Below are 24,244 nucleotides of genomic sequence, written 5' to 3'. Positions count from 1 at the left end.
ATTGTAGGACTTTTCTTTTTTCAACTTATAAATCTGTGTAACTTACCAGATTCTTAGAGTTTTTGTGAACTACAGTGTTATTTTGTACACTTCATATATAGCAGAATAGTTTTTAAGTCACACACATCAGAAGGCAATAATGATTTTATTTAAAAATTCCCATTTTTTAATCTTTTCATTCATGTTAATATAACTTTATCTCATTTAAGTATGCCAATGATATCTTTATGTTTTTAAGTTAAATAGAATTTTATTCTAGAGAGGAAGGCTAATTGCTATCCAGTACATAAAGGACTTTAGTTTTGTTATCAGTGGTAATTAGACTCAATCTATGAAGCCTTATTAGGCAGAGCAGAATGTTCTTTGACATCCATTCAGTTTTTATTAAACATATTCAGTGTTTTCCAAAGCATATTGTCTTATTGAGGGATCAGTTCCAATCAAGGAAATATGATGAATTATTAGATTGAGACTACGTTAAGCTGCCAACATTTCAGCAGCCTGCTAAGGGAAAATATTAGCAATTTTGAGAATACTTCTCTCAACTTAAAAAATATAAGTTGGTTTTATTTCAGGATACTTTTAGAGAACAACAATTAAAGGTAAGTAATCAAAATAAGTTTACTTCATTAAAGATGCGTGTAGTTAAAGAAACATACTTTTTTAGTGTATGATCAATATGTGTAAGCATATGGTTAATTAGAAATGTATATAATTATATAGTAATTTTATGTGAAAATGAATAAAGATTGCATATCTTTGTTAAAGTATCTTAATGTGCAATAATTTTGATTGGCTTAAATTTTGTAGAAGATATAAAATATAATTTGAGACAAAGACCCTTTTTTCAAATAGTGATGATCTATATATGTTTATAATAGGTCAGCCTTTATACAAATTGTATAAATGGTCTGATGGTGTACGTAAATTGAAAAATAAAACTATGCATATTTAAAGACTGAAAGGAAATGTGTCAAAAATTTAATAATGGATGTAATGGTTGGTGGTACAGTGGATCTTATTTTTACCTGTGTTCTTACATGTTTCATAATTCCTAAAATTTGCTTGTGTTGCATCTATAATGTGAAAAACAATTTCCTATTTAAAACTAATTACATCTACCCATATAATCCAAAAAAGCTAAGCATTCAGTTTTCGAAATACATGGAAATTTTACATAATGATTTAAATGTTACTGCTACAGTTTTCCAAGCTACATATATTTATTTTGGGTGTTTCATTACAAATGTAATGCTATATTTATAGATTCATCAGTATTCTTAATCACTCTCCTAATAAAATATTTGCGTTAGAAAATATATTTCTTCCATCATATTTTTTCTCTTAAACTTACCAAAACCAAAAAGCAACTGCAACAGCAGTTCTATAAGTTCTAATTTTGTTCAAGATATTTCAAAAACTTGCAGCAGTGATACTCTATGTTTTGCAGATGAAATTTAGGAAATGATAATTTTTTTAGACAATAATATCTGCAATAGAGAAGCAGAGTTATTTAATGTTAATTATTTTGACAAAGTATTTCTGAGCTTAAGACAATGATTATACATATATTTATTAACAGCAAACTTTTTTGAAAGTATTGATTCATTGTGTATAGTATAGTAAAACGAGAGGTCTGAGAGTTCATGGGGCTTCCCTGGTGGCTTAGTGGTAAAGAATCTGCCCGCCAATGCAGGAGACACGGGTCCAATCCCTGGGTCAGGAAGATCCCCCGGAGAAGGAAATGGCAACCCACTCCAATATTCTTGCCTGAGAATCCCATGGACAGAGGAGCCTGGCGGGCTACATTTCATGGGGTTGCAAAAGGGTTGGATATTTAGCGACTAAACAACACCATAAGAGTTCATATTTATTGAAATTTAGTAAATTCATCCTTAAATGACAACAATCTAGCGATTACCTTTTTAAAATTAAAATATTAAAAACAACAAAAGGGTTGTTGTTTAGTGACTAAACAACAACACCATGAGAGTTCATATTTATTGAAATTTAGTAAATTCATCTTTAAATGACAACAATCTAACTATTACCTTTTTAAAATTAAAAAGAGAAGCCGTTAATTAAATAAGAAAGAAATTGGAGTGTATGTGTGGGGGGTGGGGGGGTGGGGTTAATCTATCCATTATCAGTTTTGTTTATTTCAGTCTACAAATGTGGTGAGAGATTTGTAAAACTGGCTACTTGTTAGTATCTACTGATCTTAGATACCAAACACTTCCTACCAGGTTCCATAAAAATCATGATTTTAAGGATGATAGATTACATGAAATAAAATGAACCATAAACTCTTTATAGTCACATGATACCGTAGCCTGGCTACCTTCTTTATGAAATTTTTTTAACTATTTTAGGCAGTGAAACTCCTTCGAAAAGGCAGTATGGTAAATATATTTCTTGTAGACTTCTCCATCATATTCTAAGGATTGGTTGGACCTAATGTCTATGATTGTTTTCATTTTATTTTGTTTTTGAGTGTCAGAATAAAAGACAGTAAGGTTGAGTAGGCAGATTTTGGTAAATATAAAATAGGGTTTCTTTTATTTCCCTTAATACGATTGTTAGGTAAAAAGGTAAAAAATATTCACATTTTTATTAGAAATACATGATGGTTCCAAAATGTTAATGGCAAAGATTATTTTGAAATATATGATAATCTACATTGCAAAGTATTTTTGTGAATTGTAGAAAACAAAACATTTAAGCATAAATATAACAGTTAAGTTTATTTTTTTAAACCAGGAAGTTCACTAGCAAAGGTCATTGAATGTCTACTGTATTCAGGCCAAAAAAGCAAAGAAAAGAAAACATGCAAAGAAGGATCAAGTTAAAAGTGACTTAGGAAAAACACACTGCTTTCTCTGTTTGAGATGTACTTTTTTAAGATTTTTTTTTAATGTGTTACTTCCTTGAGAAAAGAGAAATATCATTCATACTGAAAACAGCCTTTTTCTTATTTAATAAATTAATATTTTGGCAGATGTTTAATGTTCCAGGCATTTTTTTCCCAAATAAATTTTCCCTAAATAGATTTTCCATAAAGAAAGTATGAACACATATCAGTACAGAAATGAACTTGAAGGCTTTGCTTTCAGGAAAAACTAATATACATAGAAAAACTGAAGAGTACAAAAGAAATAGAAGTTATGATCACTGGTTTAAAGAAGCTTATTGTCTGAGAAAGATAAAACACTAAACAAAATGTTCTTCAGCTATAGTCAGGGTTTTGTTGATAAGGAATAAGGGGAGACTTCACAAAAAAGTGGGCAACACAGAGCCACGGGCAAGACAGCAATGCTGTTAATTTTTTCAAATACTTCAGTTAGTCGCTCAGCCGTGTCCGACTCTTTACAACCCTGTGGACTGCAGCACACCAGGCCTCCCTGTCAATCACCAACTCCCAGAGTTTACCCAAACATTCCATTGAGTCAATGATGCCATCCACCATCTCATCCTCTGTCATCCCCTTCTCCTCCCGCCTTCGATCTTTCCCAGCATCAGGGTCTTTACATATGAGTCAGTTCTTAGCATCGGGTGGCCAAAGTATTGGGCTTTCAGCTTCAACATCAGTCCTTCCAATGAATATTCAGAACTGATTTCCTAAAAAATGGACTGGTTGGATCTCCTTGCAGTATAAGGGACTCTCAAGAGTCTTCTCCAACACCACAGTTCAAAAGCATCAATTCTTCGGTGCTCAGCTTGCTTTATAGTCCAGCTCTCACATCCATACATGACTACTGGAAAAACCATAGCCTTGACTAGACGGACCTTTGTTGGCAAAGTAATGTCTCTGCTTTTTAATATGCTGTCTAGATTGGTCATAACTTTTCTTTCATGGATCAAGGGTCTTTTAATTTCGTGGCTGCAGTCACCATCTGCAATGATTTTGGAGCCCAAGAAAAATAAAGTCTGCCACTGTTTCCATTGCTTACCCATCTATTTGCCATGAAGTGATGGGACTGGATGCCATGATATTAGTTTTCTGAATGTTAAGTTTTAAGCCAACTTTTTCACTCTCCTCTTTCACTTTGATCAAAGACTCTTAAGTTCTTCTTCGCTTTCTGCCATAAGGGTTCTGCCATCTGCATGTCTGAGGTTATTGATATTTCTCCCAGCAATCTTGATTCCAGCTTGTGCTTCATCCAGCTCAGCGTTTCTCATGATGTACTCTGCATATAAGTTAAATAAGCAGGGTGACAATATAAAGCCTTGACGTACTCCTTTCCCAATGTGGAACCAGTCTGTTCCATGTTCAGTTCTGACTGTTCCTTCCTGACCTGCATACAGATTTCTCAAGAGGCAGGTCAGGTGGTCTGGTATTCCCGTCTCTTGAAGAATTTTCCACAGCTTGTGGTGATCTACACAGTCAAAGGTTTTGGCTTAGTCCATGAAGCAGAAGTAGATGTTATTCTGGAACTCTCTTGCTTTTTCAGTGATCAAACAGATGTTGCCAATTTGATCTCTGGTTCCTCTGCCTTTTCTAAATTCAGCTTGAATGTCTGGAAGTTCACAGTTCACATACTGTTGAAGCCTGTCTTGGAGAATTTTGAACATTACTTTGCTAGTAATGTTCTCACTGTGTGAGATCAGTGCAATTGTGCGGTAGTTTGAGCATTCTTTGTGATGTCCTTTCTTTGGGATTGGAATGAAAACTGACCTTTTCCAGTCCTGTGGCCACAACTGAGTTTCCAAATTTGCTGGCATATTGAGTGCTGCACTTTCACAGCATCATCATTTAGGATTTGAAATAGTTCAACTGGAATTCCATCACCTCCACTAGCTTTGTTCGTAGTGATGCTTCTTAAGGCCCACTTGACTTCACATTCCAGGATATCTGGCTCTAGGTGAGTGATCACACCATCGTGATTATCTGGGTCATGAAGATCTTTTTTGCATAGTTCTTCTGTGTATTCTTGCCACCTCTTCTTAATATCTTCTGCTTCTGTTAGGTCCATACCATTTCTGTCCTTTATTGTGCCCATCTTCACATGAAATGTCCCCTTCGTATCTCTAACTTTCTTGAAGAGATCTCTAGTCTTTCCTATTCTGTTGTTTTCATCTATTTCTTTGTACTGATCACTGAGGAAGGCTTTCTTATCTCTCCTTGCTATTCTTTGGATCTTTACATTCAAATTGGTATATCTTTCCTTTTCTCCTTCTCCTTTAGCTTCTCTTCTTTTCTCAGCTATTTCTAAAGGCGTCCTCAGACATCCGTTTTGCCTTTTTGCATTTCTTTTTCTTGGGGGATGGTCTAGATCCCTGCCTCCTGTTCGGTGTCACGGACCTCTGTCCATCGTTCTTCAGGCACTCTATCAGATCTAATCCGTTGAATCTATTTGTCACTTCCACTGGATAATCATATGGGATTTGATTTAAGTCATACCTGAATGGTCTAGTGGCTTTCCCTACTTTCTTCAATTTAAGTCTGAATTTGGCAATAAGGAGTTCATGATCTGAGCCACAGTCAGCTCCCAGTCTTGTTTTTGCTGACTGTATAGAGCTTCTCCATTTTGGCTGCAAAGAATATAATCAGTCTGATTTCAGTTTTGACCATCTGGTGATGTCCACGTGTAGAGTCTTCTCTTGTGTTGTTGGCAGAGGGTGTTTACTATGACCAGTGCGTTTTCTTGGCAAAACTCTATCACCCTTTGCCCTGCTTCATTCTGTACTCCAAGGCCAAATGTGCCTGTTACTCCAGGTATTTCTTGACTACCTACTTTGTCATTCCAGTCCCCTATAATGAAAAGGACATATTTTGGCAGTGTTAGTTCTGGAAGGTCTTATTGATCTTCATAGAACCATCCACATTCAGCTTCTTTACCATTACTGATCAGGGCATAGACTTGGATTACTATGATATTGAATGATTTGCCTTGGAAACGAACAGAGATTCTGTCATTTTTGAGATTGCATCCAAGTACTGCATTTTGGACTCCTTTGTTGAGGGCTATGAGGGCTACTCCATTTCTTCTAAGGGATAGCTTCTAAGTAGCTAGATATCCACAGTAGTAGATATAATGGTTATCTAAGTTAAATTTCACCCATTCCAGTCCATTTTAGTTCACTGCTTCCTAAAATGTTGATTTTCACTCTTGCCATCTCCTGTTTGACCACTTCCAATTTACCTTGATTCATGGGCCTGACACTCCAGGTTCCTGTGCAGTATTGCTCTTCACAGCATTGGACTTTGTTTCCATCACCAGTCACATCCACAACTGGGTGTTGTTTTTGCTTTTTCTCCATCTCTTTATTCTTTCTGGAGTTAGTTCTCCACTGATCTCCAGTAGCATATTGGGCACCTACCAACCTGGGGAGTTCATCTTTCAGTGTCTTTTTTTTTTTTTTTTTTGCCTTTTCATGCTGTTCATGGGGTTCTCAAGGCAAGAATGCTGAAGTGGTTTGCCATTCCCTTCTCCAATAGACCACGTTTTGTCAGAACTCTCCACCGTGACCCATCTTTCTTGGGTGGCCCTACTCAGCACGGTTCATAGTTTGATTGAGTTAGACAAGGCTGTGGTCCATGTGATCAGATTGGTTAGTTTTCTGAGATTGTGGTTTTCAATCTGTCTGCCCTCTGATGGTGAAGGATAAGAGGCTTAAGGAAGCTCCCTGATGGGAGAGACTGACAGAGGGAAACTGGGTCTTGTTCTGATGGGCAGGGCCATGCTCAGTAAATCTTTAATCCAATTTTCTGTTGATGGGCGGGGCTGTGTTCCCCCTGTTATTTACCTTGGGCCAGACCATGGCAAAGGTAATGAAGATAATGGTGACCTCCTTCAAAAGGTCCCATGCACCCACTGCTACACTCAGTGCCTCCAGCCCTGCAGCAGGCCACCTCCAACCCACTTAGTTTTCAAATCAGAACAAAAGATTGCGAGTCAACAACCAGGATTCTAATCAATTCTGCTGTTAACTGTCACGCCTAGTAAGTACAGCATAGCTGTGGGCATATATGGACACTGAGAACATGAGAGATCAGTACCAAAAAACTAAAAGTCTGGAGATTTATGCCACTAATCTACCAGGTAGGATTTTTGATGGCTAGGCAAGGGCCTATACTAGGAAGCCAACTGTATGAATCCAAGTGTAGAAAGGAGATATTTGACAGTCCTAAGTCTTTGAGGGTAACATACTATGAGTAACTGGAAAGCATAGTCAGCATTGTGGAAACAATTGTATCAAACCATGTCTTTCTCAACTGATTTTAATTGGTGACACTCATCTCCACGCATAGGTAACTGTTCTTACTCTTTAACATCTTTCAAGTGTTGTTCAGTATATGATATTAATAAACTTTGTTATTAAAATTAAGAATCCCTGTGCTGTAAAGTTTATGGTATATAAAGCTCTGACACCATAAAGTAGGCACAAATAGACATAATGCTAAACTGTGAGTTAGTTGTATGGAAATCCAACAAAATTCTTATTTTTCTCATGAAAATAACTAATATTATTCTTAAACTAAGAAAAAAAGTAATACTTTAACTTTCTTTTGTTGAATAAGTTTTGGCTACTCAGTGAATTAAATCATACACTTCAGATTCCTAACAATCCATTTCTTATTTTCTAAAATCCAGGAATCAAAAGACATTATATGTAGTCCAATATATGCAACTCCCTTAGAAAGCATTTACTTTAGAAATGTCAAGGGCAAAAATGTAAATGACAATGTCACTATATTGTCTGGTAAGCTTGGGCACCAGCATATTCTGTTTCTTTTTTGGCACTAAACTGAATAAAACATAAGTGTAAAATTGTACCTGGATAAAAATAGAGAAACAGATCAAACCCCTTTAAATCTTGGCTAAAAGTTGATTTTATTATTAATAAGGTACCTTAAAAACTGAATGCAGATTCCTTTACAGACTCATTTATTAGTCTTTCTCTTCTACTTCCAAGTGTCACAAATGTCACTTTTATATTTTTCAATTTATGTGATGCTTACTGCCTTGGTGCCTAACAGCATAATAGAAAAATGAAAACCTGAACTAATAAAGCTTCCCATTGTGGTGAACATAAAAATGGTTTCATGGCTTCCTTCTTAGTGGTTTATGGTATGAAAATGGAGCTAGTACAACGCTTGTTTCTGTTGACTTCATTGAAATCTCAGCAAAAATAAATCCTTATTTTCCTCAGAATTAATTTGTGAAATTATTTTTACCTGGAAATTACTGAGAAGGGTTAGTATAGATATTTTTTTATACGTGGATTATATTCATTAATTTTTTTTCTGACTCAGTTCTGCTTTGCCATAATCTTAGCTGTGTTTTAATGACTGAATATTGGGTTCAGTCATTTATCAAGTTTAATAACATCTTTGTAACATCAACTAAAAAAGTACATGTGGTAGTTAAGAGCACACGTTTTAGAGTGAGAGAATTGGGTTCAAATCATAGTTTGGTTCCTTGTTGCCTCCATACCTTAAGAAATTATTCAGGTGGGCTTGAATTCTCTCAGTTGTAAAGTAAATACAATAAAATCCACTGTATTAGATAATACTGTTGTGAAGATTAAAAAACATAGTATAATCGAAATGCCTGGAACTAAGCACAGTGATTGAAATGTGGGATGTAATCATCATCCATTATGGCAGCAGAAGTGGTATTTATATTTTTTGTACCTCTTGAGTGAGATATTCTTAGAATCCTTGCTCCAAGTTTAGGTATCATGGCATAAAATATAACTCAAGAACTTTTGATTACTTTTGGTTGCAGAATTGCCCACAGCAGTTCAAGCTAAATTCCTAATTTGAGATTCTTTTTAAGAAAAAAAGGCACATTTAAAACATTTTCTCAAATTTTACACTAGAAGAGTTATTTCTTTAAAAAGAAATAAGAAATAAGTGAATTATTTTAGGATTATTTTTAAAGGGTGCCTTTCTAATATCTGAACCTATTGATTTGAACTATAAATAAAGTAAAATAGTGTTGTTTTTTAAGAGAAAATCAACTCATCACAAACAATAATATATTTGTTTTGATTGACATACAAAGGATAATGAAAACCAGATTATGATGGTATCTACACACTGCACAGGATTATTCCTATAATACATTAGCATTATGCTGGTAAATGTGTTTCCATCAGCTGGCTTACAGTGGGAAATCTCAAATGTACCTTTATCACACTTTAAAACAGTAGTTCCTTGATTTCAAATAATAGTCACTGTTCAAATATTAAATTGTCCTTTAATTGCCATAATTTTCTGAACAGTTTGTCTGTTTAAATCAATATCTAGATAAGGTCTACACATTGGGATTTTTTGGTACTTTTTTTATCTTTACTTCTTGAAATGTATTTGTTAAATAAATTGTTGAAGTTTGTAGAATTTCCTAGACTGGATTTGCTGTGTAGTTAAACATATACTTCTCACCCTTTTTTTCCTGTGAAGTTATAGTAATTAAGTGTAATATATATTTGATTTCCCTTTGTGAGAGGGCAAGACTAATTTATAGGTGATGAATTGAATCTCCATCAGGAGACTTATGTCTGTCTAGCTGTCTTTCTTTTTGGTGGTTGTCAACCATTCAAGTTCAATACTTTGATTAATTCATCAAGTATTGCAAAATTCTGACATGTTAACTCTTAGATTCTTTCTTGGATGTATTAACTATATTGTTTCTATAAAGAGAGCTTTCATCTGTTGTTTGGATAGCTTAATGTTTGGTTTAACTGATAGTCCATGAGAAAAATCCATAGAGGTATCATCACACAACTAATATTTTTAAATATCTGCCAACATTATGGTCATTATAGTTCAGAAATGGTGATTTTTAAATATGTATCTATTTATATGTTCATACATGTATATATATATAGAGAGAAATCTCTGTATTTAAAGTTGAATTTATTATAAATATAAAAAATGTGCCAAGTCCATGAATAATTCTAAAGATAAATTTGTTTTAAAAAGTAAAATCCCTAAATGTTGTAATAGCTCTATAAACTTCAAAATATCTGCGAATTTTCCTAGAATTATTTCTGACATGTTGACCACTTGTGTTTATTTTGCTTATAATATATTATTTCTGTAAAATGTTAATTAAAAGGGAATGCAGTGGTGTCTTTTGAAAGAAGAGGATGTCATTCCCCGTATCAGGGCAATGGAAGGTCGTAGAGGAAGACCACCAAATCCGGATAGACAGCGAGCAAGAGAGGAATCCAGGATGAGACGTCGGAAAGGTCGGCCTCCAAATGTTGGCAGCACTGAATTTTTAGATAACACAGATGCCAAATTGCTAAGAAAACTGCAAGCTCAGGGTAAGAAACATAATGTATTTGACATTGTAATAATCACATTAAAAAGTATAAATATTTCTTATATTTTTGACTTATGAATGATTGACACTGCTCACAGTTTCTGAAAAGGAGATATTTGTGTTAGACTAAAACTAGGAAATTAAGAAGTCCCACTGGTAACTGGAGTTCTTTGATTAGGTAAGCTCCTTTGAAGAGCCATACTCATAAACACAACATACTATGTGTTTAGAATTACAAAGGTGGATGATAAGCTTTTAAGTGCTGTGTGCTTAGTCACCCAGTCATATCTGACGCTTTGTGACCCCACAGACTGTAGGCTCCTCTGTCCATGGGGATTTTCCAGGCAAGAATATTGGAGTGGGTAGCCTACCGTTCTCCAGGTGATCTTCCTGATCTAGGGATTGCACTCCGATCTCCTACATTGCTGGCAGATTCTTTACCAGCTGAGCTACCAGGAAGCCCAAGCTTTTAAGGCTTGCACTGAAAAGGAATCTACCAGTACTTGGCACATGCCTTAAGATTGTGCCAACCTTCTGGAAATTCTCATTTTAACAGCCCCCAATTTCTTGCGGTGGTACAAGGGAATAACTCCAAGATATGTGGATCTGTGGAGTAAATTTTCAGTCAGAGAACTCCAATTACTGGTATGTAACCCCAGTTTTTGGGTTCTTCTATAGTGTGCACATATTACATATATTTTCAAAATGCCCAAGTAGTAGTTTTAATTCAAAAATATTTATTTTAAAACCACCAGAAGGTATCACTATCAAGCACAAGGTACTCATAATAACCTCAGATGTACTTATGAGTCAAAATTGTACATAAATTATTAACATTAAGTTCCAAGGCTATGTCTGACACAGAAAAAGCTGAGTAAAAGAAAATAATCCTGCTTTAAGTTACTAGTTACAACTGGGAAGCCTCTTCTTGTGAGGACTGTCTGAGTGTACATCAGCATACATGTTGGTGCCTTATATTAACAAGCATATATATACACATATGTAAATGTAAAATACAGAGAAGGCAATGGCAGCCCACTCCAGTACTCTGGCCTGGAAAATCCCATGGACAGAGGAGCCTGTCGGACATGACTGAGCGACTTCACTTTCACTTTTCACTTTCATGCATGGGAGAAGGAAATGGCAACCCACTCCAGTGTTCTTGCCTGGAGAACCCCAGGGACGGGGGAGCCTGGTGGGCTGCCGTCTATGGGGTCACACAGAGTCGGACACTACTTAGCAGCAGCAGCAGCAGTGTAAAATAAAGGTTTGGTAATAAGAACTGACTTAAAAGACATACAGGATTTTACTTCTCATGGGTTTTCTCTGAGGGAAAAGCATGACATTTGTTTATTGTAAACAGCAGCATAATATTGACTTCTTTGTAGCTCTTTTGTTTTTATTACAAAATAAATGTCTATGACAAAAACTCATAGAACAGAATGGCTTCTGTAAAAAATATTAATGAGTGGAATCATTACTAACAATTATTTCATTAGTCTATCCAGTAATATGTACATACACTCCTACACACACATGTCTTCAAATACTCATATGTGTACATATGCATATAAAATATGTTGTTTTACATATATTGGGCTTCCCTGGTGGTGTGGCAATAAAGAATCCACCTGTACTGCAGGAGATGCAGGTTCAATTCCAGGGAAGATCTCCTGGAGAAGGAAATGGCAACCCACTCCAGTATTCTTGCCTCAGAAATCCCATGGACAGAGGAGCCTGGTGGGCTACAGTCCATGGGGTCACAATGAATCAGACATGAGTTATCGACTAAACAACAACAACTACATATATATCCTTTTTGATGTCTAAGATAAATGGCTTATAGTGTATATACTATTCATCTTGTCTTTTTTCCAGTTAATTTATCTTGAACATCTTTCTGTATCAGCACTTAAAACTCAACCATATTCTTTTAATGGCTGAATAGTAAGTGATACTATGTATGATTCTACCATACTTCATTTAAGTAGTCGTCTTCTGATGACTGTTGTAGCTCTTTCTTGATATTTGTATCACAAACAATGCTGCAGTAAGTACACATTACACGTATCTTCACATCCTTCTAAAGGTGTGCCTATGTATAGTATAAAATTCTAGAGATAGAATCTCTGAATCAAAACATATGTTCATTTTCACTTTGGGTAAATAGACAAATATTATCTCCAAAAAGATTGCACTAATTCATACTTCCACAAATGGCATATAGGTTAACTGCCTGGCATTTAACTTAATGTTGTATAAGTTTTTATCTGCCATAGTATGTTCATTAAATATTTTTCACGTTACTCTGCTTGGTTCCTTTTAAGACCTATCACCCCTGAAAAATTGCTGCTACTGCTAAGTCACTTCAATCATGTCCGACTCTGTGCGACCCCACAGATGGCAGCCCACCAGGCTAAGTTAATATGTTAACTAATAGAGCCATACTTGATGAGTTTTTAAAATTAGTATTGTCAGTAAACCACTGTCTTTTCTGAAGAACGTGTAACACTGGGGAATGTGCATTGCTTTTTGTGTGTAAAATAAGAAAACTTGAAATTAACTGATATCCAAAGTATGGACTCTTCATGTATGTTTTGCATATCTTATACAAGTAGCAATTAATACTTAGTATCCAAAATGGCAACTTTATATTTGTAAAATGAACTAAATTTTTTCTAATTGGAAGTTAATTATTCAACTTTTACTCAGATGTTTTTTCTCCTTCAAGATTTCAAATTGGTTTGTATTCTATTACATAGTTTTTCCCTTGTTGTATTATGTTGCATTTTGCAAATTCTTTTACATTTGATCTTATTGTGTACATATGTTCTTTCTTGCATGCATATAAATGTTAAATATTTAGCAGTAAATAAATAATTATTAATATATACAAGTAAATGTAGTATAATATGCATGCTTTTTCCTTGGGAAGAAAGGAAAATAGCAATGAATCACTATCCCTCTTTTATTTCTAAAAGGTTTCTACATCAACAATTTGAGGGGGTTACCTGAAGGGATTCTGTATGATTCTGTTTCATACAAGGATTCAACTAGGCTAAACAACTGGACTTAATTTGGAGAAAGATTCAAAACAGAGAAAAAAAAAACAACGTGCAAACTTTGTACTTTTAAGCATTGTGAAATGAGAGGTCTAATTTCTCAGAGAATACATATAGGAATTTGACAAAATCTGAATGTAAAAAAAAAACTTTCAACCTGTCTAATAAACCTGCTTCTTAACTGGTCAATACCATTCATATCTCAAATTTTCTAAGATATCTAGTAACATCTGTCCATTTCATACATTATGGAATCTGAGATGCCCTAGTCTATATAATAAAGTCCTGTTATTTCAGATGTTCCACTAAGAAAGCAAAATGCTGCCAATTTTTAGACACATTGTGATTTTAGACATGTTTAAAAATGCATCTTAAAATCAAAGAAATGTGGTATACGTAGAGTAGCCCTAATTCAAAGTGAAAATAAACTTTATTTCAAAATAAGTTTTTTCTTTGAAATTTACAAATTCTTCATCCATGAAAAATATTTTTCAAATTAATATTTCAAGTGTTCATTATAATTGATAATATATTCAACAAACATAAACCAAATAAATGAGAAGATATTGGAAGCTGTTTATTCCACAGAGCCTGAGTGAATTTTATAGGTCTCTGACTCATTCTCCTTCCTTCATAGTGTCCCTAATTAACTTATTTTTTTCTTTTTTTTTAATATGCTTTTTTTCATATTTTCTCTAACTGTTTGTAATATAAAAGTTAAGCTGCATACATTTTAAATGATTAATCCAAATTGTATCTTCCTTGCTAAAATGAAAAAATATCAGTTGAGCTTTCTAGTTTTTTTTTAAATTACTGTGAACTTTTTTGGAGTTTGAAATTGATACATTCATATACAAAAATACACCTATATAGATGATAAAAATTTCCTTATTATAAGCCAAACTGCTATTAGAGAGCATCAGTTTAGCTGAGAATAAAGCATCGTACTTATGCCACATTTTCTAGAAAATATATATTTTTTAACTACTTGGCTTCCATGGAGGCTCAGATGGTAAAGAGTCCATCTGCAATGCAGGAGACCCAGGTTTGATCCCTGAGTTGGGAAGATCCCCTGGAGAAGGAAATGGCAACCCACTCCAGTATTCTTGCCTGGAAAATCCCATGGACGGAGAAGTCTGGCAGGCTACAGTCCATGGGCACAGAGTAGGACACAACTGAGTAACTAACACGCTTTGCAACACACCTTTACATTTTATGGCAGATTTTGGTCTTTATAGCAGAGTTTAGTGAAAACTTTCAATTCTTAAATGTAAAAAAAAATGTTTATCTGGATCTGTCATAGATGAAAGCAGTGTCCTTCATATGTATTATTATCAGAGTTTGCTAATTCTGTAGCCCAGTTTATACATACATATTGATTTCCAAGAGTGTTTCATGAACAGGAGACTTCTTTTTATGTGGCTCAGAAATTCTTGATGAAGCTCAAAACTACTTAATATTAAAACTTATTAAAAGGTTGGAGGCATATTCTGAGAATCATGGGGTCGCAAAGAGTTGGACACAACTGAGCGACTGAACTGAACTGAACTGATGTGCTAGCATCAGCTTCTATCCTTCAAGTCTCCTGGATAAAATCAAACCTTCTTATATCTTGCCTCCTTTTTTAAGTGTTAATGATAGAAAATCAGCCTTAGTAAGCAACTTCATCTTAGCTGTTACAAGGACATAGAGTTATGTTTCTTTTGAAAATCTCAAGATACTCAAATTGCTTTAAAGGTTTTAGAAGTAGTAACATACTTCTAAACTTTAGAAGTAGTAATATGAACTATGAAGTCAGAAAGTCCAGGGTATGTATCTTAAGTCTGCTGTGTAACTTTTGTGACCCTTAGTGACCCTGGGCATAATGTTGACTGTCTCATAGGGTTGTTATGAAGATTAAACAAAATCATGTAAATTTAATACGACAGTTCAGTAAATGGTAGAAATTATTAGTAGAGCTCAAGTAATTTAGATGTTACCTGATCATATTCACTATTGGTGAATATAATAAATAAATTTCTTAAAATTAATCATCTGCTACAAGGTTGAAAACAATGTCTCATGTAGAGGGGTATTTTCTAAAATGATTTTATGAAAGATATTATGATCCACCACTTTTATAATTAGAAATATTCTGATCAAGTTTGCCAGCAGAAGAAAGCATGACATTACATACCTTCTGTATCAGTTACCTCTTGCAACAGTAATGCTGCGAAAGAACCATCAACAAAACCTCAGTGGAAAATACAACCCTAAGCATTAATTGTTTGTGCAGATAGAATCAGCTAGTGTTAAATTAGGCAGTTAGACATCTCTGCTGATCCTGACTGGACTTGTTTACATTTGTGGAATCAACTAGCTCCCAATCTCTAGCAGCCTAATCCAGATATGTCCTCACAATAAAGGGCAAGGCATAGGAGTAGTGGTATAAAGAGTTCAAGTACACTTTCAGACTTACGCTTACATCACATTGCTAGCATTTTATTGGCCCAAGCAGATCACATGACTGAACTCAAAATCAAGGTCCAAGAAAAAATGTTCCTCACACATCTTGGTGAGTGGAACCACAAAGCCACATTGCAAATGGCACAGATAGAGGAAGAGATGAAGAATTGGGACCATTAATTATGTAACTCTATCCCAGTTTCATACATTTGTCCTTAAAAAGTATGAGAACTAGGTTGTTCTGAGAAATCAACATTCTCTCTTTTTTAGGAGATTTAGTCTTTTTCCTTCACTAGTGAAAGTATCAATAGATTCATAAACTTATGCCATTTATATAACTAGTTGAAATGCTTAGTTTGGGAGACTTTAGTCTATATTGGATTCTTTTTCTTTTTCTATATATTACTGTTAAGATTGAAGCTAAATCACTTTTTTACATATTAGCAGCTACTTTTCTACTCAGTGATGATTACACGAAATGTGAAAAAAATGTTTGTATATTAGCCTCTGTGATGAGGATTAAGAGAAGCATCATTCTTATTCTATATATAGGGTCATATTGATGAAAAATTGGCAATTTCTAGGGGAAACGAATGTGACATTTTCTGCCATTTTCCTCCTGAGTGGCTAATGTTACGTTTGACAGTATTCTTAAAAATCATGTCCTTCATGATGATACCAGTTTTGCAGTTTTTGTTTTTAGGAGAGCACTTATGTTGTTATTAATTTGCTGTTATTAAGTTGTTAATAACATTTCTTAAAATTTTGTGTTTTTCAGAAATAGCCAGGCAAGCAGCACAAATAAAGCTTTTGAGAAAACTGCAGAAGCAGGAACAGGCTCGGGTTGCCAAAGAAGCTAAAAAACAACAAGGTTCGTGATTTAAATGGTAGCATCAACTTGGAGAGTGAGTATTGGGTAACTCACAAGAGGCATCTCTTCTTTTTTCTTTTTCTGATGCTATCTGTGCTTTGATTTTTCATCATAGCAATAATTGCTGCTGAGGAGAAGCGAAAGCAAAAAGAACAGATAAAGATTATGAAACAACAGGTATGTTTATTGACTGGAACTGATTTTTAAAACACAGGCATTGTCTTGCAGTCTATATGTATATTTCTGTATGTGTATTGGACTTTCCAGGTGGCTCACTGGTAAAGAATTCACCTGCCACAAAGAAATTGGATTTATGGTCTCTGCCTCCAGTACTTGTGGTACATCTCAAGTGATTTTGTTATAATCGATACATGAGAGACAAGTTGGATACCTTAGCTGATTTTCCTATCAATGATTTGGATATGTCAGAATTCCTAATTAATCCAAATGCAGGTCCTCGCCATTATAATTTGATTGCTGTTTCCAACCACTATGGAGGAATGGGAGGAGCACACTATACTGCTTTCGCAAAAAATAAAGATGATGGAAAATGGTACTACTTTGATGACAGTAATGTCTCAGCTGCATCTGAAGACCAGATTGTGTCCAAAGCAGCATATGTACTCTTCTACCAGAGACAAGACACTTTCAGTGGAACTGGGTTTTTCCCCCTTGACCGAGAAACTAAAGGTGCTTCAGCTACCACAGGCATCCCATTAAAAGTGATGAAGATAGCAATGATAATGACAATGATATAGAAAATGAGAACTGTATGCACACTAACTAATGAAAGTCCTAGAAGCCATAAAAGAGAGACTTTCCTGCTGGTGGTGTCTATTGAAATGATGAAGTTACCCACCACATTAAACAAAAGTCTGAGATGGGGAATTTCTGATCACTGAATATAAATCCTTTATCAGATTTTAACTTGTGCAGTACTTGAAGTGAAACACAATGAAAACTTTAACAGAAATTATTTCTTAATACATTTACAGTCTTGTATTTACAAGCTAAATATATATGAAGTGAAGTTGCTCAGTCGTGTCCGACTCTTTGTGACCCCATGATTGTAGCCTACCAGGCTCCTCCGTCCATGGGATTCTCCAGGCAAGAATACTGGAGTGGGTTGCCATTTCCTTCTCCAGGGGATCTTCCCAACCCAGGGATCATACCCAGTTCTCCCTCATTGGAGGCAGACACTTTAACCTCTGAGCCACCATAGGAAATCACAAATAAATCCCTTTTAAGTTTGAAAAAAAAAAAAAGAATTCACCTGCCAATGCAGGAGACACAAGTTTGATCCCTGAGTTGGGGAGATCCCCTGGAGAAGGAAATGGCATTATTCCCATTATTATTGCTTGGAAAATCCCATGGACAGAGGAGCCTGGTGGGCTACAGTCTATGGGGTCACAAATAAGTCAGACATAATTTAACGACTAAACAACAACAAATATGTACATTATTTTCATTTTGATTTCTGAAATTACTATATTTCACAGTAATATTATATATCTATATTAGAAAGTTCTCTTTCTTGAATTAAAATTCACTTCATTTTAAAGCTAAGTATTCTACTTCCAAGTTTTTAAGAATTGATTCAGTTCAGTTCAGTGCAGTTCAATCACTCAGTCGTGTCCGACTCTGCGACCCCATGAATCGCAGAATGCCAGGCCTCCCTGTCCATCACCAAATCCTGGAGTTTACTCAAACTCATGTCCATTGAGTCGGTGATGCCATCCAGCCATCTCATCCTCTGTCGTCCCCTTCTCCTCCTGCCCCCAATCCGTCCCAGCTTCAGGGTCTTTTCCAGTGAGTCGACTCTTCACATCAGGTGGCCAGTAGTATTGGAGCTTCAGCTTCAGCATCAGTCCTTCCAGTGAACACCCAGGACTGATCTCCTTCAGGATGGACTGGTTGGATCTCCTTGCAGTCCAAGGGACTCTCAAGAGTCTTCTCCAACACCACAGTTCAAAAGCATTAATTTTTTGGTGCTCAGCTTTCTTCACAGTCCAACTCTCTCATCCATACATGACCACTGGAAAAACCATAGCCTTGACTAGACGGACCTTTGTTGGCAAAGTAATGTCCCTGCTTTTTAATATGCTGTCTAAATTGGTCATAACTTTCCTTCCAAGGAGTAAGCGTCTTTTAATTTCATGGCTGCAGTCACCATCTGCAGTGATTTTGGAGCCCCCAAAAATAAAGTCTGACACTGCTTCCACTGTTTCCCTGTCTATTTCCCATGAAGTGATGGAACCAGATGCCATGATCTTAGTTTTCTGAATGTTGAGCTTTAAGCCAACTTTTTCACTCTCCTCTTTCACTTTCATCAAGAGGCTTTTTGGTTCCTCTTCACTTTCTGACGTAAGGGTGGTGTCATCTGCATATCTGAGGTTATTGATATTTCTCCCAGCAATCTTGATTCCAGCTTGTGCTTCTTACAGCCCGGCGTTTCTCATGATGTACTCTGCATATAAGTTAAATAAGCAGGGTGACAATATACAGCCTTGATGTACTCCTTTTCCTATTTGGAACCAGTCTGTTGTTCCATGTCCAGTTCAAATTGTTGCTTCCCGACCTGTATATAGGTTTCTCAAGAGGTGGGTCACCAAACAATAAATTGTCTAGATAATTTGAATAGCTTGATAGACTTTGAATATAAGTTGACACCATGAATAGCTTTGAAACTTTTTAAATTAGTATATCAGTAAATGAGGGCTTCCCAAGTAGCTCAGTGGTAAAGAATCTTCCTGCCAGTGCAGGAGATGTAGGAGATACAGTTTAATCCCTTGGTCGGGAAGATCCCCTGGAGAAGGAAACAGCAACCCACTCCAGTATTCCTGCCTGGATAATCCCATGGACAGAGGAGACTGGTGGGCTACTGTCTATGGCTTCCAAAGAATTGGATACGACTAGCAACTGAGCATGCATGCACATCAGTAAATGTAGGATATTACCTAAGTATTCAAATTTTAATAAGAAAAGCTTATTGTCCTAAAGCATGTAAAAATACTAGTAAAAATTTAACTTCAAATTATATAGAATAAGGTTTGCTTCTCTTGCTTCTGATTGCCTTACAGTCGATGAAAAATTACTGCAGTCATCCCTCGGTATCCACAAGGGATAGGTTCCAGGACTCCCGTAGATACCAGAGTCCATAGATTCAAGTCCGGTAAAACAGTTGTGTAGGATTTGCATATAACCTATGCGCATCCTCGGGACTACTTTAAATCATCTCCTGATGACTTGTAATACTTATAATGTGACGGCTACATAATAGTTGCCAGCTTGAGGCAAATTCAAGTTTTACTTTTGAGAACTTCCTGGAAACTTTTTTTTCTGAGTATCTTTGATCCATGGTTAGTAGAATCCATGGATGTAGTTATGCAGATCCACCTACAATGCAGCAAAATGAAAAAAGCATCATTTCAGCAGCATTCTATTGCATATCAATAATACCTCTCCTGTGTGTAGCTTTCAAAATTAAATATAGGTAAATGAAGTAACTTTAACATTTTTATAGGTAAAGTGACATGATATTCAACTTTATTTAACATAGGAATATGTAAACTGCTTTCCCATCACCATATATTCACTATAATTATGAAAGTAGAAAGGAATTGGGGATAAGTGCTATCCTTTTTAAAACCCATGAAATGAAGTCAATTTTGTTATTATACAAATAGCTGAAAAATAAAATGGCTTGGGTTGGATTCGATATGGCTCTCTCTAAGGGTCTTTCCAGTATTGATTAAAGCAGTATGATAGAGTTGGTACAGAAATGAGTTTCAGAATTTAGTTTGTAGTCAGGCAGCCTAGTGTTGAATTATGGACTCTGCTAGTGAAGAAATTTGTAACCTTAGATAAATTACTTAACCTCTAAGTCTATTTCCTCCACTGTAACAGAAAACAGCTGCATCCTCTGAAGATTAAATGAGGTAATGAATGTAAAGTTCCAAAGACAGTGCCTGGCACTGACAAAGCAAATGCTCACTTTTTAAAAGATGATAAAGATAAACTCATTTACTGTAATGTAAAGTACTCAGGAGTAAACTTGAATTCCTTACTTAGTTTCCTAATTGTCACAACTAAGGCTGACTTCTAAATATATATATATCTGTCATATATAAATAAATGTTTTTATTAAAAAATATTTACTGTATGTTACAATAGGTAAAAATAAGCTTATATCTCATTTAAAAGTGAAATACAGCTGTTTCTATTACACTTTTTTCATCAGTCAGTTCAGTTCAGTTGCTCAGTTGTGTCCAACTCTTTGCAACCCCATTAACTGCACCACGCCAGGCTTCTGTGTCCATCACCAACTCCCAGAGCATGCTCAAACTCAAGTCCATCGATACAGTGATGCCACCCAACCATCTCATCCTCTATTGTCCCCTTCTCCTCCGCCTTCAATATTTCCCAATATCATGGTATTTTCACATGAGTCAGTTCTTTGTATCAGGTGGCCAAAGTATTGGAGCTTCAGCTTCAGCATCAGTCCTTCCAGTGAATATTCAGGGTTGATTTCCTGTAGGATTGACTGGTTTGATCTCCTGCAGTCCAAGGGACTCTCAAGAGTCTTCTCCAACACCACAGTTCAAAAGCATCGATTCTTCAGCACTCAGCTTTCTTTATAGTCCAACTCTCACATCCATACATGACTACTGGAAAAAGCATGACTTTTGACTAGATGGACCTTTGTCAGCAAAGTAATGGTTCTGCTTTTTAATATGCTGTCTAGATTGGTCATAACTTTTCTTCCAAGGACCAAGCATCTTTTAATTTCATGGCTACAGTCACCATCGACAGTGATTTCAGAGCCCAAGAACACAAAGTCTGTCACTGTTTCCATTGTTTCCCCATCTATTTGCCATGAAGTGATGGGACTGGAAGCCATGATCATAGTTTTTTGAATGTTGAATTTTTAAGACATCTTTTTCACTCTCTTTCACTTTCATCAAGAGGCTCCTCAGTTCCTATTCACTTTCTGCCATAATAGTGGTGTCATCTACATGTCTGAGGTTATTGATATTTCTCCCAGCAATCTTGATTCCAGCTTGTGCTTCATCCAGCCCAGTATTTCACATGATATATTCTGTATATATGTTAAATAAGCAGGGTGACAGTATACAGCCTTGACATACTCCTTTCCCAGTGTGGAACCAGTCTGTTGTTCCATGTCCAGTTCTAACTGTTCCTTCCTGGCCTGCATACAGGTTTCTCAAGAGGCAGGTCAGGTGTTCGGTATTCCCATCTCTTGGAAGAATTTTCCAAAGTTTGTTGAGATCCACACTGTCAAAGGCTTTGGCATTGTCAATAAAGCAGAAGTAGATGTTCTTCTGAAACTCTTGCTTTTTCTATGATCCAAAAGATGTTGGCATTTGATCTCTGGTTCCTCTGCCTTTGCTAAATCCACCTTGAACATCTGGAAGTTCTCGGTTCATGTACTGTTGAAGCCTGGCTTGGAGAATTTTGAGTGCTACTTTGCCAGAGTGTGTGATGAATGCAATTGTGTGGTAGTTTGAACATTCTTTGGCATTGCCTTTCTTTGGGAATGGAATAAAAACTGACCTTTCCCAGTCCTGTGGCCACAGCTGAGTTTTCCAAATTTGCTGGCATATTGAGTGCAGCACTTTCACAGCATCATCTTCCAGGATTTGAAATAGGTCAACTGGAATTCCATCACCTCCACTAGCTTTGTTCTTAGTGATGCTTTTTAAAGCCCGCTTGACTTCACATTCCAGGATGTCTGGCTCTAGGTGAGTGATCACACCATCGTGGTTATGTGGGTCATTAAAATCTTTTTTGTATAGTTCTTCTGTGTATTCTTGCCACCTCTTCTTAATATCTTCTGCTTCTGTTAGAGCCATACTATTTCTGTCCTTTATTGTGCCATCTTTGCATGAAATGTCCCCTTGGTATCTCTAACTTTCTTGAAGACATCTCTAGTCTTTCCCTTTCTGTTGTTTTCCTCTATTTCTTTGTACTGATCACTGAGGAAGGCTTTCTTATCTCTCCTTGCTATTCTTTGAAAGTCTGCATTCAAATGGGCATATTGTTCCTTTTCTCCTTCACCTTTTCTCAGCTATTTGTAAGGCCTCCTCAGACAACCATTTTGCCTTTTTGCTCTTCTTTTTCTTGGGGATGGTCTTGATACCTGCCTCCTGTACAATGTCACAAACCTCTGTCCGTAGTTCTTCAGGCACTCTATCAGATCTAATCCCTTGAATCTATTTGTCACTTCCACTGGATAATCATAAGGGATTTGATTTAGGTCATACCTGTATGGTCTAGTGGTTTCCCATACTTTCTTCAATTTAAGTCTGAATTTGACAATAAGGAGTTCATGTTCTGAGCCACAGTCAGCTCCCAGTCTTAATTTTGCTGACTGTATAGAGCTTCTCCATCTTTGGCTGCAAAGAATATAATCAATCAATTTCGGTATTGACCATCTGGTGATGTCTATGTTGTAGAGTCATCTCTTGTATTGTTGGAAAAGGATGTTTGCTATGACCAGTGTGTTTTCTTGGCAAAACCCCCTTAGCCTTTGCCCTGCTTTATTTTGTACCCCAAGGCCAACCTTGCCTGTTACTCCAGCTATCTCATGATTTCCTACTTTTGTATTCCAGTCCCCTATGATGAAAAGGACCTTTTTTTGGTGTTAGTTCTAGAAGGTCTTGTAGGTCATCATAGAACCGTTCAGCCTCTTCGCCATTAGTGGTTGGTGTATAGACTTGGAATACTGTGATATTAAATGGTTTGCTTTAGAAATGAACAGATCATTCTGTCAGTTTTTAGATTGCACCCAAGTACTGCATTTTGGACTTTTTTGTTGGTATGAGGGCTAGTACATTTCTTCTAATGGATTCTTGCTTTAGTAGTAGATATAATGGTCATCTCAATTAAATTTGCCCATTCCAGTCCATTTTAGTTTGTTGATTCCTAAAATGTTGAAGTTACTCTTGCCATCTCCTGTTTCACCACTTCCAATTTACCTTGATTCATGGATCTAATATTCCAGGTTCCTATGCAGTATTTTTCTTTACTATTTTATAGCTTTCCCTATTTCCTGATGGCTAGAGATCCTTCAAATCTTATCAGCACTTTACCATTTGTCCCCAAGGGAAGTCCTTTGGGGTGAATTTTATTTTATTTTATTTTATTGTTTATTTTTATTAGTTGGAGGCTAATTACTTTACAGTATTGTAGTGGTTTTTGTCATACATTGACATGAATCAGCCATGGATTTACATGTATTCCCCATCCTGATCCCCCCCTTATCTGCACTTTAAATTCAGCTTTGTGATCCTAAACTCTTAAGGTGGCTATAACCTAAATATACATAGTTTTTAACTTGTCATCAAAGAAGCATCGTAGTTCCAATGTCCCAGCAATGTTAACACCAATGAGTTTTCATCAAGATATTTACCTGAGGGTAGTTTCAGAATGCCATGTAACTTATTCCTTATTGCCAGTAAAGTCAATCAAAGTAGAGCCTAGGTCTGTTCACATAGTCGGTTACATAATGCCTATTTTAAAGTCAGCATTAGTTCTAGAATAAAATAGTAGCATGTGCTTCTGGATCA

At 36.0% G+C, this 24,244-nt stretch overlaps 1 protein-coding gene across 1 annotated transcript in view; it reads left to right on the top strand.

Annotated features, from left to right (window-relative positions):
• The window catches only part of BAZ2B (bromodomain adjacent to zinc finger domain 2B), a 318,837-nt gene that overhangs the window by 207,591 nt on the left and 87,002 nt on the right, over positions 1-24,244 (top strand). The window contains 3 exon segments of the mRNA XM_065931616.1: positions 10,068-10,278; positions 16,563-16,655; positions 16,771-16,832. Coding sequence (XP_065787688.1) covers positions 10,068-10,278; positions 16,563-16,655; positions 16,771-16,832 — 366 coding nt within the window.

Source organism: Muntiacus reevesi, chromosome 3, assembly GCF_963930625.1.
Source record: "Muntiacus reevesi chromosome 3, mMunRee1.1, whole genome shotgun sequence".
In the NCBI taxonomy this organism is placed as follows: Eukaryota; Metazoa; Chordata; class Mammalia; order Artiodactyla; family Cervidae; genus Muntiacus; species Muntiacus reevesi.
This window is presented reverse-complemented; position numbering and strand designations above follow the sequence as displayed.